General features: G+C 36.6%; 1 protein-coding gene across 1 annotated transcript; it reads right to left on the minus strand.

Annotated features, from left to right (window-relative positions):
* Positions 1-4,329: 4,329 nt before the first annotated feature.
* On the minus strand, positions 4,330-14,296 carry GIMD1 (GIMAP family P-loop NTPase domain containing 1). The gene is made up of 2 exons (XM_081233201.1): positions 13,259-14,296; positions 4,330-4,718 (listed from the first exon to the last, which is right to left on the minus strand). Exons 1-2 carry the CDS (start codon positions 13,676-13,678, stop codon positions 4,458-4,460), a joined length of 681 nt encoding a protein of 226 aa, XP_081089327.1. The 5' UTR covers positions 13,679-14,296; the 3' UTR covers positions 4,330-4,457.
* Between the last annotated feature and the right edge of the window lie 475 nt (positions 14,297-14,771).

Consider the following 14,771-nt stretch of genomic DNA (forward strand, 5'->3'; position numbering starts at 1 on the left):
CTTCCAGGTGAGAATAGCATACAGAAGGGCACCTGGAGGGATGTGAGGAAAGAGTGCAAATTATAGAGTCTAATAGGAAAGGTGGCAGGATGCCAAAGATGAACTTTCTGGACATCATTCATTTTACCTAGAGCTAATTCTGATCACATGGTTGTTTTGTTGCAAGTTGTAATTATCTCTAGTAATGGTGAGTTTATTCAGTTTGATATACTTGTGATGTCATCCAGAAAAAGCCGAACAACCAGCTTCAGGTAGATGTTTGCTTCAGTGCCTTGCTATTCTTATGGTTTAACTACCCCATTACCAACTAACAAATTATTTCCCTACATCCACTATGCTGATTATTATGAGGAGCTAGAATTGCTATTGCATAGTGGTTCATGGAAGACCATGTCTGGAATTAATGCCTCTGGGGTACTACACTAGAATGCAGAGTGTATTAGGAAAACGCACTAACTAGAAAGATGGGGGAAGATAAGAGAAAAGAAAACAATGGTGAGGAATGGACCTTCTAATATTTGTATATTAAGTAAAAGAGATAATGATAAACTACCAGGAATGCTCAATGTAAATAATAAGAAGGGACTTTTGAAACATAAGGGTCGATCTGTAAGGGGAAGTAATTAACTCTCTCAGCAAAATCTAGTAATAAGGAGAGAGGAAAAACATTCCAAAGACTTCTTCCATAGGGAAGATGGGGTAAGGAGAGAAGGATAGGGAGGAAATGAAAGTGTTCTAAAGGTTTTATTTAAATAGTTGAGGGGGTAATGCAGTGGGGAAAGAGCTCTACTTTGTTATCAAACAATGGTAGAGAAGTATGTACTTCATTCTGAATTCGGGGACAAGGAAATAATTCTTAATGGGTATTAATTAGAGTAGAATGTCCAAATTATCAAGAAGAAAGACTGAATAGCAACTTTTATCAAATTGGCAAAACTAAGGAAAAGAAAAATGTAAGAAATACAGTAATATAAAAAATAATAAACATAAGATGGAGAAACATCCTGTATGCCTGCATGGGAGGATTTTAATATTACAAAATGTCCTTTGTCATAAATGCAAAAGAATTTTCTTTTGAAATTAGACAAAATTAGATCTGAAATAATGTATATAAATGAATGACTGGGAGTAGCCAGAAAATACGTTGAGAAAAGAAGACCAAGGGAAGCTTGCCATCCTAGATAGCAAGGAAGGATATAGAACCATTCAAATTAAATCATTATGGTATTAATAGTGATATAAATCAAATAGATAATGGAAAAGAAGAATCCAGAATAGATCCAGAAATAAAGAAGATATATATTTATATACCTATCTACCTATCTCAGTAGGAAAGTTATTAATTATTTAATAAACAGAATAGATATAATTGGTTGCCCATCTAAAAGGAAATGAAACGAAATCCCAATTTTGTACATTGTACATAAAAATATATAACTGTAAGAAAATTCACATTTATTTTGGCAAAAGTTACTATAACCAAAACTGAAGGACAAATAACAGAATTGAGAACAATTTGCAACCTGAAAGGCAGAGGACTAATATTTGTAATGTATGTAGAGCTCTTCAGATTTAGCAAGCAGGAAGTGTTAAAGAAAAAATACTCAGTGACGCTTGTTAAAGATGATAAGGCAGACTTTATTCAGGACCATCAAGATAGGTAGAGGGACCACTCAAATGGGAATTTACTGTGAGGGAGAAAGATTGGGCTCAACTCTGAATACAGCATGGGCAAGTGAGAATTTATAGCCAAGGAGCAGGGTGGGGATCATTGGATGGAAAATTACCAAGAGGGAACTACAAGGAAGGGTCAGAGGGAGTCTGGGTAAACCCGCCTAACAGGATCTTTGCTGGAGAGAGGCCAGGGTGGTTAGACAAGGAACCTGATCAGATATCGAAGGTAAAGGGTTCTGGTAAACTGACTTAAGCAGGGTTCTTGCCAAAACTAAATTAAGCACAGATGGGCCTAGGAGAAGGTTCAGGAGCCTGACTAAAGTTTTTGTCAAGCAAAGAAACTTTGTGTGAAGCGATCCAATAGTAAATGACAAAAAAAATAAATAATGTGAAGAGGCAGTTCATAGAAGAGGAAATCTAAATGACCAACATGCTTACAAAAATGCTCCAGTTAGGGAGTAGTCTGGGAAATGCAAATTAAGGTAAACAGTAAGTAAGGTACAGTTTTACATTTAGCAAACTGGTGTTAGCAATAGGTGTGTAAGATGATAACACTGATGAAAAGAATATAGGAAAAGCATTCTCAAACGTTGTTGAAAATTAAGTTTGTTGCAACATGTATGAAAAGAAATTGAGTAAGATATATTAAAATTAAAGCAACCGAGAAATCCCACTCTTGGGAATATAACTTAACAGAAGAAAAGTCAGTATTATATTTAAAAATATGTACAAGAATAGTTGTTGGCAGAAAACTGGAATGCATATCAATAGAGGAATAGTTACATAAATTGTTACTGAAAAAAGCAAAATATAAGATGACTAAAGAAAAGTCAAATATGTAATATGATCACATTCAGAGATTTATGTAAAATATATATATATATACAAATTTAAAAATAAATAATTCAGGGAAAAACATCACAGAAGTCTTCCTCTTTGAAACTAGAAGTACCTTTGCTCTGTTACTCATTAAAACTAGTCCAGCCTCAGAGATCTTGAATCCTTAATGATTCTGCACAACATATCTTTCCTTTAGCTAACTAGTATTTGTGTAAAGAGTAAAGAGTTAGCTGACATCACATGAATGAAGAACATGAAGAACTCATAACATGAATTTTCCACTCTTCACTAGTCACTGCAGTTTCAACTTCTCAACTTCAACTTTCTGTCACCAAGCCACTAACCCCTGGGGAAGGGTCAATTTTTACTTAACTTCCAAAACTCAGCCCAATTGTTGAGGCTCCCACTTTCCAATCCTGGACCCACAATGATAGACGGGGACCGTGCAGAGAAATAGAGATGTTGTTTCAAGTTGGAATTTGTATTATGCTTTCCCTTAGAAATACTTTATAAATTTGTACTAGAAGTTCAGGTAATATAAAACATTAGGTACACTTTTGAGGATTAGTCTGGGAGAACAACCACAAGCTGTAATCCTGTTTTTAATGGAAAATAAAGTATAATACACACTAAAAAAGCAATTTACAAATTAACTTTATGAAAACAAGCTGTTTGTAAATTGGGGACTACCTTAGGAAAGAATCTTATGTGCAGATGCTCATGTGCAGATGTTAAACCTGAGGGTGATCTGATACTGACTTGTGGATGGACTTGGCTGTTACGATTGACTAGAATTATTTTCCTTCGATCCTCACTGCTGCCTTTGAGATTATCCTGGATCTCTCTACTAATCCAAATTGACCGACCTTCAAGGTAGACTGGAAGCCTCTTTTTCAGTCAAAGCTTTATTCATATTTGGTTATTACAATTGTTAACAGTTATTTCTGCTGCAGGGTTCGGCTCTGAGCTTTTACCTGTATTTCCAAGCCTTAATAGGAGCCAGGGGTTATATGAAAGTGGAAGCGGAAGTTAACATTTACTGAGCGTCTAATATGTGCTCAGTTGTTTCATCATTACAGTAAATATGAAGTAGGTATCTCACATGAGGAACAGGCCTTCACAAGTTTAAGTTTTTAGGATCAAGTAAGCAGCGGAGCAAGTTTTGAAAATATAGATAATAATTTATTCATTTTTAACTTTTATTTAAGTGTAACATATATAGTAAACAGTTCGTAAGTCAGAAGTGTTTAATTGTCGAATTTTCCTAATGGGAACACACTCTGTGAAACCAACTTCCAGATCAAGAAATAGAACATTACTGGAATCTGAGAAGCCACCCCGGTGTGTGCTTTCACTCACTATCCCCCCCCACCCCACCAAGGGTAACTTGACTTCCAACACTTCTCACGTCAGAATTTAAAATTACATTAGTTTTGACTGTTTTTGAAATTTATACAAATGGAATCATAGAGTATGTATTCTTTTATGTCTGGCTTCTGTCTTTCAACATTTTGTTTGGGTAATTCATTGATCTTGTTACATGCAGTTGTAGTTTGCTCATTCTCATTACTGTGTAATATTTCATTGTTTAAATATACCGCAGTTTGCTTATCCGTTTTACTCTTAGTAGACATTTGGATAATTTCTAGTTTTTAGCTATTATGAATAGTACTACTATGAACATTCTTGTACATACATGTCTTTTAGTGCACAAATGTATACATTTCTGTTGGATATATACTTCAGAGTGTAATTATTGTGTCACAGGATTTGCCTTAGAAATCTTATTTTTAATTATCAGTTTTCCAAAGTGGTTTTACCAATGTACACTCTCACTGGCAGCACATGGAAATTCTGATGGTCCACATTCATGCTAACAAAGGCACTTTTGAAACCAGGTTGCTGACTCTAAAACCTAAAGCCCTTTTCCTTTCACCTAAATCTCATTTAAAGGTAAGAACTTGGTAACAATTTTCTTTTATAAATTCTATGATTCTTTCTAAGATTTTTAGTCTTTGTTCATTAAGTGAGTTTCCTTTTTTATACTGGAAAATATATCTGCACTGAATAGAATTTAGCAGGGTTAGCAGTGTATCAGAGGCCTCATGTAAGTATTCATCTTCATTGAACCCAGCCTCTTCCATTTTTTCTGCATGGGTGAAAAGAATGGCAGTATAATTCTTCCAAGCATGTCCCAGAAGTTCCTGAAAGAGAGAAGTTAAATGACTATTTGCCTTGGACTATATTTCTCAAAGAAGAGCTGAAGAGTTATTATAGTTTAACACAGTCAATAGATCTGTCCCTCATTGTGTTTCTAAAAGCTGGAATATATAATGGAAATGATGATGGGGTCAAGTAATGTAAGCACATGGACGGAGATGGGTGGGCTTTCTTTAAAAAAAGGCTTTAGTTCTCCATTTTATTTTGTTGTTATAATTTATGTATATACAGCCTCAAAACTGCAATATTATCAATGCTGCATATGATTTAATTACATTTGCAACATTCAGCAGTCATTTATACTTGCCTGTCAACCTGAATCTTTTAGAGCCACTGAACTCTTTTGTCAGAGCACCTTGCCCAAGGGAATTGTCATATCTCTTTCTGTAGGAACGTTGTGTTATCATCATCACTGAAAACATTTTCTAAGGATTTATAATTACATAATCTGGTTACAATCTGTCAATTAATCAGATGACATGTAATGGAAATGCTAAGATCAAAATACATTTGGTAAGTTGGAGCAACTACAAAATATTACTGTGACTCGCATCCTCTTCACATACCTGGAATCAAAGCCAGTTTATCGGGCGACTTCCTCTAATGTGGGTGAAAAACACTGCAGACTGGTATTCCTTTGTTTAGTAATATGTAGAAGTTGGTCATGTAATAAATTCTTGTTTGATTAGTGAAAATGAGCTGATATAAAGCAGAAGTAATAGCACATGGCAGATTGCTCCCGCAATATGAAAGGCATCTAGAAATAACCATTTAACTTTTTTGAATATTTCCAAAGTTATATGAAATCATGACAATGTGACAGTAAAATTCCTTCCATTCCAAACACTCCCATAACAAAAATATTTCCAAAGCTGCTACCAGTTTATAATAGCATGAGAAGTATTAAATGCTTAGGAATAAACATAACAAGAAATATCCAGAACATCTAATAATTAAAAGAAAAAAAGACGGGAGAACAACTAATATTTAGTGCTGGATATTATGCTAAGCGCTTTACATACTTTATCTCTTTTAAAGCTCAACGTGGTGATTTGTGGGAGATACCATTATGATATGGAGAAACTGATGTATAAAGACGTTGAGTACAAACAGAGAGAGGCATTAACACAAACTCTAGTTTATAAAGATCTTGAAAAAATTGAATGGCAGTTTGGGAAACTTTTGAATGAATATAGATTCATATTTATAGTATTGAACAACTGAAAAAAGATGAAAGGGAGAAGAGGGAAAGAGCGGGAAAGTAAAAGGAAGGCAGGAAGAAAGAAGGGAAGGAGGGAGGAAGGAAGAATCAGGACATGTAAATCTAATATGAAAATACAGGAACTGTGGGACAATATATTTAAATTAGAAACATCTCAAGACTGGTTACCAATTATAACTCCTAACACAGTCTGACTTTTATCAGAGCTATTCATTTTCACATTTATTTCTATAGCTTGGCTATGACCTCTTTGAAGGCAAAGTCTATGTCTTTCTATATCAAAGCCTCTAGTTGTAAACTCAATAAATATGTTGTATTAATTTGGAATTTAGACCCTCACCATCATCTCAAATAGAAGGTTTAGGGTTTTATTTATTAATTTTGAGTCCTCAATTGTGAAATTTAATCTTTGGGACACAAAATTGCACTTTCCTGTAAAACTTTTCTACTCTAGTTCATTATCACAAATTCGCCTGTAATCTGCACTTTCTATTTTGTATTCAGAGGGACTCTCTCAAAGTATAGGTCCAAAATTTTTCCTCATATCTGTTCAAAATGTGTCTGTTTATACCATAGAATAATTGTATATTTCTAGCTCTCCTGAAATGCCCTGCTTCAAGAAAATCCTCAGACATTTCCAAATCAGTACATTAGGGAATGATTATTTAAACAGAAAGATTCTGAACTTTACAAAAGAATTTTTCAAAGAAGTACTTTAATTGGCATATGCTTATGTGCCTTTAAAACGCAAATTAGCAAAACTTTAACCCAACCTTTAAAGAACATAGCTCTTTTATAAGTCAAAGTATATGTGCAATGTCAACATCTCATTTTAGCTAATAGGGACATAGCAAAATTACCAGACCTTCAGAGTTTGTCATATATTCTATATACTCTAAGAACACATTTCTTTTAAGAGAGAAGTCAGAGAATTGCAAAATAAATAAACCATGTTGTGGGTTGAATTGTAACCCCTTTCTCCAAATTGATATGTTGAAGTCCTAATCTCCAGTACCTCAGAAGTGTCTTTATTTGGAACTAGGGTTATTGCAGATGCGATTAATTAAGATCATTAGGGTGGGCCTCTAACCCAATGTGTCCTTATAAAACAGAAATTTGGACAAAGACATGAATACAGAGATAACACCAGGTGAGCATAAAGACAGCCATCCATAAGCCAAGGAGAGAATCCTTGGACAGATCCTTCACTCACAGCCCTCAGAAGGAACTAACCCTGCTAACACCTGTTTCAGACTTCCAGCGTCCAGAACTGAGAGACAATAAATTTCTGTTGCTTAAGCCAGCCAGTTAATTATACTTCTTATCACAGCCCCAGCAAATTAATCCAAACGGTTGAAAAATTAATGAAGTGCTAAATATATCAGATTTGGGTTCTGGGAGTAGAGATTTCTGGGCCATTTACATCAGAATCACCTGGGATGCTTGCTAAAACTGCATCAAAATCTTTAGGGGTGGAGCTTGAGAATGTGAATTTTAAAAAGCACTCTAGGGGATTTATTCCTTCTGCAAATACTTATTGAGGGTCTACTTTGTTTTGGGGACAAGGAGTGGTACAAGACAGGTACATTTCCTGCTTATATCTAGTGGAGATTCTTCTTTACTAACTAAAGTTAGGTCTAAGGAAGAGGGACAGACAGGAAAAAATACTTTCAGTTTGTTGTAATCGCAAGTGTTATGATAGAAAATATATTGGCCCTATAGAGGCAAACATTTAGCCTAGCTTTGGATTGGAGAGGTGGAAAGTGGGGGTAAAGGGAGGGGTCAGAAAACGTTTCTGGCATGTGATGATGCCTCGAGCATAGGAATTAACAAAGGAGTTCTCAGGCAGTAAAGACATACCAAGTAAAGAAAGTGATTGAGCATTATTGGGAATTGTATAGTATTGGGATTTTATTTCTATACAACCATTGATCCTTCATCACTCTTGTCTCTAGAAGTTTCTCAAATTTAGAGCCAGACCTGGTATTCACTCAGCACATTATTGATGCATTCATATTGGTTGTCAGGATATTGAAATGTTTAATACAAGTTAATAAATAACCACTGTCCTTAACCCCTTGAGTATTACCCCCAGACCTATTCCCTGGGTATTGGTTGATGCAGGGGCTATATTTATTATTAACTATTTTTACAACATCACCATAATAAAAGTTCATGCTAAATAAACCGTTTGGCTCAAGTGGTTCTCTCCTGAGTTATATATTATAACATAGACTTCTCCTCTTGCTAGGTTAGTACCTATTGCATTAAAGGGCATAAAATTCACAGTGTGTTTTTAGTTCCTGGCTTTCTATATTGTAACATTAACATGTTGCCTCTTTGTCTCCACCAGACATCTTCTGTACCTTAAACCATAATATCATTCGGGAAAAATGAGTTAAAGCGCCTAAGGATAATAGATTTGTAAGCTTGACACCACTTACTTAAGTCCATGTGTTCAGCCACTGCAAAGTTTTTACGTGTTGATATTTATGAAAGGATGCTCATGTCCTAAACTGTGAGAGAAATTGCACTTTTGAATTACTGCCAAAAATAGAAGAGAATGGTTGATTTAGCTTATATTCTTTAGATTGATTTTTGGCCAGCAAATAGTTGAATATTTGAAAGTAGTGTAGTGTCACTTGGTGTGTAGTCATCATGTTAGCGGCCAAACATTCTTTATGGATCCAGAGAAAGAATAATCACATTTGATTGATACCTCACATAAAAAAATCCAAAAGAAAGATAAGTTAATGTAAGTTTCTGGTGTTAATAATTTAAATATAGTACTAAGCTAGATGGAAATTTTACAATCAACAATGAGTTGTTTGGTTTCATAGTGCTAATAGGTATGAGTCCATCTAGTCCTTTTGGGACAACTAGTTAGGATATAAACTTTGTTTTCCAGGAATTATGTTCATTTTCCCAGGACCTCACCAGCCCTGCCCCACTTGTTTGTGGTTGATGAAATCATAGCATCTGGACATTTTAAGGGGAAACTTTAAAAAAAGCCAACTATTACATCAACTGAGAAAAAAATTATCATGGATCAGGAGGACAAAAAGGACCATTCTTTATATTTTATGCTATTCCCTTATTCTCTTCCCACTTAGAGCACCACATTTTCCTTCTTAGAGAGCCAAAGCTGAATGATAAGCCTCGTTAGATCAGATTTAGAGAATAGTCAACCTTAGAGATCATCTGTCAAAATTGCCTTATTTTACAGATGAGGGTATTGAGGCCTTGTGATGTTAAATGGCTTGGCCAAAGCCACATAGCTGATTATTGGCAGACTTCGGCCTGTAACAGAGGTTCCTTGACTGGCAGGGGACCCCTGTCCTTCACACTAAATTGGGGCTCCTTAGTTTAACATTACTAAGCCAGTGAATTTTTTTCCCAGATTTTTTTCTAAATTAATGAGGAAGTTCCTATAAATCAGGGCCGTGTAAGTTTTATTTCACTCTTACTTTCTTCTGAAGCCTATCAAAATAATCCCAAAGAAGGCTACAAATAATATGTCCCAATTTTAGGGTAAAACAAATACTAACAATAAAGTCACAATGATCATAGGTAACATTTATTATGCACTTGCCATGTGCCAGTGTCTGAGTTAATTTACTATTATGTTAATATGACATTAATTCCAAAAGTAACCTAGTAAACTATTATCTTTCCCAATTCACCAATGAAAAGATTGAAGTTTAGAGAAGTTACTTACCCAAGGTTACAAAGCGAATAGCTAAGTAGGAACTTGAACAGCATCTATAATATGTTGCTTATATCTAGTAGTTCATTTGAATAAGTACTCATCACAATCTAGGTAGTGCTGATGGCAATAAAAACAATGGCAATTTTCTGCAAACCTACTATGAACCTGCTGTAATTAAGGCACAATGCCAAGCACATTACATTTATTAAATATAGCCCTCAGAGCTCTTCAATTAGGTAAATTATCCCCATTTTATAAGTGAGGAACTGAAGCCAAGAAAGTCTCAGTATCATTTATAGTCATATACCTAGAACTGTAACAGGCTTATATATCAACTGAATTCTATAGAACACCTAAGCCCATGATCTCTGTTTAGTATGTTCAGGCCTTACATTGGCCTTTCTGAACCTTTCCTGTGTACACCCATATATAACATCAGCAGTTGAGTTCATTCGAAATTAAAATACATGCTTGAAGCCTGAATATATACAGTGATAATATATACATGATAACCATGATCATGGAAAGAATTTAGTCAATTCCTGGATTCAATTCCTCGTGCACTTTGGCTGCATGCTAGCACTTTCCCTCAGGTGACTTTATTATATATGCTCTGATCTATTATTGGGGGATTTTTAAAAAAATTAAAATGATAGATAACATTCAGATGAATCATTCCCTTTATTTCCCAATTTTGGGGCGATGACTCACTGACATCTCCACCATTTTACTGTAAATTAATGAAGGCCTAACATAAATAAAGAAAAAGGGATCATTTGAGGAACTGTTTCAGTTGTCACAGTTGGCAGCTTATAACCCCTCTAAAATATTAGAGCACAAATTGAAAGATATTTAAAGAGACAACAGAGAGGTACAGGAAAAAAGAGGTCACTCCTCTGGCACTAGCCTTGCAGACTACTTCCATGGAAGGCATCAGTGCCCCCAGAAAGGGGGAAAGGAAGAGGGGAAGGCAGATGTTCTGTTCCCCATTTTGCATGAGACAGGAAGGAGAAATCCAGGGTGTGTCTGAAACCAGAGGACCTTAGCAACACCTCCTTCCTAACAGCTGCTGGTCCTGCTGAATATTCAGACATTCTGCAGCTGCTCCCTCCCAATCTGTGAGCATATCCAGATGGTTGCCACTAGTATCTGAGGCACCTTCAGGAAGAAGGTCATAAACAGCCAGCCTGTGCTTAGGCAATCTTCAACCAAAGCTCAAGGTGGTAAGCCCAGAATAGGACTGCAGTGCCTCCTAGGTGTCGAGGCCCCTCTGAGGATTACTGAATCTTGGCTGCTGAGTTCTCCCGGGAGACAGAAGTTATTTATTCTCGAAAAAAATATTCTGGATCTGAGTTTTTCCCTAGCCCATCTTCCCTGTGCCTTCAACTCCTGAATTGGCCACTGACGTAAGGAAGGCAGCTTTAAGAGGAGAAGGCTATATACCAAATACCATTTAAAAGGATCAGAGACATGTATGAATCAAATTCACTTGCATAAAAAACAATTAGGGAATTACAATATTGTTCTATATCCTAAAACTGGAAAAAAATCTATTTTCAAAATGTATGTCTCTTAAAATATCCTGCCTGGACCAGCAGGAAGAAAAATCTGGAGACATATGGAAAGGGTCAGGTTAGTTTTTGAGAACTATTTATGCATTTACTGAATTTAGTGGGTTACATCCATCTATAGCTTAAGCTAAATGTCTATTTAATAGCAACTTTAAATAAATTTTTAAAACTGTTTAAAAATTACACTGACTGTATGGCTGCAGGTCCCCCCCCGCCCCCCGCCCTACTTGATTTCTACCAGAAATATTGTTTGAAATGCAGGCTTTAATTGGTTGGGGGGTGGTTTATGGGCTTTCTTAGATTCCACATTGTTTCTTAATTGCAATCATCTTCTTTTCTTCTTCTTTGCTTTTGTACAGAATGTCCTTGATTTTTCAGGAGTTAGATGATGAGGATTATTTTTTATACTCTTGTCACCCTAATTTTTTCCGCTAGTTTCTTGTGATTACACATATGGCTTTTTTTTTTTTTTTTTAGAAACATGCACAGTTACTGAAAAACAAAACGTGTGTCTGTCATTTAGAACAACCTTATGCCTTTACTAGTTAAAGGAAGATATCTTTCTTTAAAGCAAAGTATACTGTTTTTCTAAGTGTAACAGATTCTGCATGAGCATAATCAGAGATGGGGCCAAAAAAATTCATTTTGAATTAAAAATGTCTACTCTCTATTCTTCATGTAGTTTACTTGTGAAGCTTCTAGGAGAGATGTGTTCTCTGAGTCAGTGACTTAATGAGGCTACTGAATAATACTAGTCAAGTCCAGCAGTTAAATTTGGGTGGCCCCAGACTGGAGAATCAAGAAATTGAATAAATGAACAAAGAAACAGGGATGAACCACTAGTCAAAAGTGGCATATGTTATTTTTGTTCACCCTGAGGTCCCTGTGATCTTCTCATGGCTGGCATGGAGCAGTTACCCTACAGATGATGAAACAAGCAAAGCTTCTGAAATTCCTGATTTTTTTCCTGTTAATAAAGTATAAATCTCCCCTGAATATTTACCGTGGTGTAGGTCTCAGTGATGCCTCCTTCACTGAGAAGTTATACATTGCCCTACTTTGGCACTTAATGCATTGTCTTATACTTGTTTATCTATTTGTCTCTTCTAGACTGTGAGCTTTTTGAGACCAGGGCTCATATATTACTCACCAGTCATTAAGCTCTGTACTGGTGCTCAATACAGCAGTGTTCAGTGTTCAGTGACTGAATCAGACAGTAATGCCCCATTTATGGTGAACTGTAAGAGGTTGTCCCTTGATGTTGAATAGGTGCAAGTAAGTTTTTTTAGTTCAGTGGTTCTAAAACTTCACTGTTTTAGAGAAATATATGGGAAGTTTATGCAAATACAGATAGGCAAGCTCTACTCCTGACATTCTGTTTCAGTAGGGCTTGGATGAATCTGCATTTTTAACAGCTCAGTTGATTCTGATGCAGATAGACCACACTGACAATCAATCAGATTCACAGTTCTTAGGGGTTTGAGACTTAGTTAACCTCTGAAGTTCAGTATCTCATTTTCAGTATCTCATTTTTTTGTTTTGTTTTGTTTTCTATGACCCAGTTACAAAATGACTGAATTCCTCTAAAGGAAATTGTAAAAATGACTCTTGGTGGGAAAAATCAAGTAATTTTTACCAGTTATTTCTATGTGACCAGCACTTGTTTTAAACTACTTGCTTTAAACTTGCTTTAAAACTACTCTTTTGGGCTTCCCTGGTGGCGCAGTGGTTGAGAGTCCGCCTGCCGATGCAGGGGACACGGGTTCGTGCCCCGGTCCGGGAAGATCCCACATGCCGCAGAGCGGCTAGGCCCGTGAGCCATGGCTGCTGAGCCTGTGCGTCCGGAGCCTGTGCTCCGCAAGGGGAGAGGCCACAACAGTGAGAGGCCCACGTAACAAAAAAAAAAAAAAAAAAAAAAAAAAAAACTACTCTTTTAACCAGTTTTTCATAGTTCTTTCCTATTAAGATAATGTCCTTCAAATGGGAATAATGTCATCAGTGTAATTGCCTCTTTTTTGTTACCTGGATCATCTGGACTGGGGAAGATTCTTCCTGTTCACATAGAGGCACATCCACCCTCTGGACCAGCAGTGCAAGGTGCAGACCCTCTTGCCCGAAGTGATGTGCCAGGGCCTCCCTGACCTCCTGCTTCACGTGCTTCTTGCTCAGCCTGCTGTGTGGATAACCTGGAGTGTCCAGCACCTGGACCTGCAGGGTTACCTCTTGGCCCCCTCGACGCATGAAGCTGTGGACGTGACAACTGCGGCCCAGACTGCAATCTTTGGTCACAGAACATGGAGCAAAGCTGCTGTGGAAGTCAGTGCTTCCAAGAAGAATGTTCCCAGCAGAACTTTTTCCACTTTGAGTCATGCCAAAGAGGACCAAGTTGATGGTCATCTTATTGGAGTCCATCATGGCTGTGGGTAAACAAAGGCTCAGCATAAGCAGTCAGGCTTCTACACTCCCGCAATGTAAGGCTTCTTACCTGGCCTAGAGCACTCCCAAGTATTGACTTTGATTTGCTTTCCCCTTATTCTTAGTGTCTAAAGTATGGAGGAGCTCTCCACTGAAGTGGGGACCCCTCAGTGACAAAGGGAAAATGGAAATAATACTAGTAGTTTTCAGTGGGAGAGGAGAGAGAAATCAAATACAGATAAGGAAGGGAGGAGGAAACAATAATTGCAGGAAAATTAGAAAAAAAATTACATGAAGATGGTATAAACCATGTTTAGGAGGAATATGTTAACTTATCAATGTGACAGGTGAGTTGGTTTAGAAATGGGGTCCTGAGGTCTCTCAGTTCAGGAACAAAGGTAGCAGCAATATTTGAAAATTATTCACTCTTGGAGGAGAAGAAGGAATAGTACAGTGGAAAAAATGGCCCTTCTTGCATTTTAAACAACGTTCTGCACCTCCCCACTCCCTACCTCCCCACCCTTTGAATATACAAGTGGCATCTGCAAAAAATTATCTTTCCTGACTTCCTGAAAGCTTTGGTCCTATGAAACATGAATAATATTAAAGAAGACTTCTGTTCCTGTTTACTAATTTTTTAACAACTAGGCAACATTCTGATGAAAATGAGAACTACTTGTAATATCTGTTATGAAATAATTAAACATCTCCTTGGTTCATCATAGTTAAGTATTGGCTCTTCAATGAAGAAAGGAAAGGCCAACACATTGTGCAGTTCAGTTAGGAGGCAGGAGAACCTGGGGAGAATCTATTTCATTTACAGCACCCCTAAACTGTAGTTATTTTTGTGCAGAACATAAGCCCCTTATAGCATTTTAAGGTCATCCATCATTTTCATTAGATTGATAAGGCAGAGCTACTGGCCAATTGCCAAATGTACTCAATCTGCTGATTCAGAAATAAAGACATTTAATATTGCATATTTATTATTTTTGCTTATAACTTGTACTTCAACTATAAAGTTTTATGTACCGCTGGCCTTTTTTGTCCTCTGATACCCCTCACCCTACTCACTCCAGACCCTAATATGAACATGTTGAAGGAACCTCACACCCTCATA

This window comes from Mesoplodon bidens (genome assembly GCF_964165515.1).
Source record: "Mesoplodon bidens genome assembly, chromosome: 1".
NCBI classification, from domain to species: domain Eukaryota; kingdom Metazoa; phylum Chordata; class Mammalia; order Artiodactyla; family Ziphiidae; genus Mesoplodon; species Mesoplodon bidens.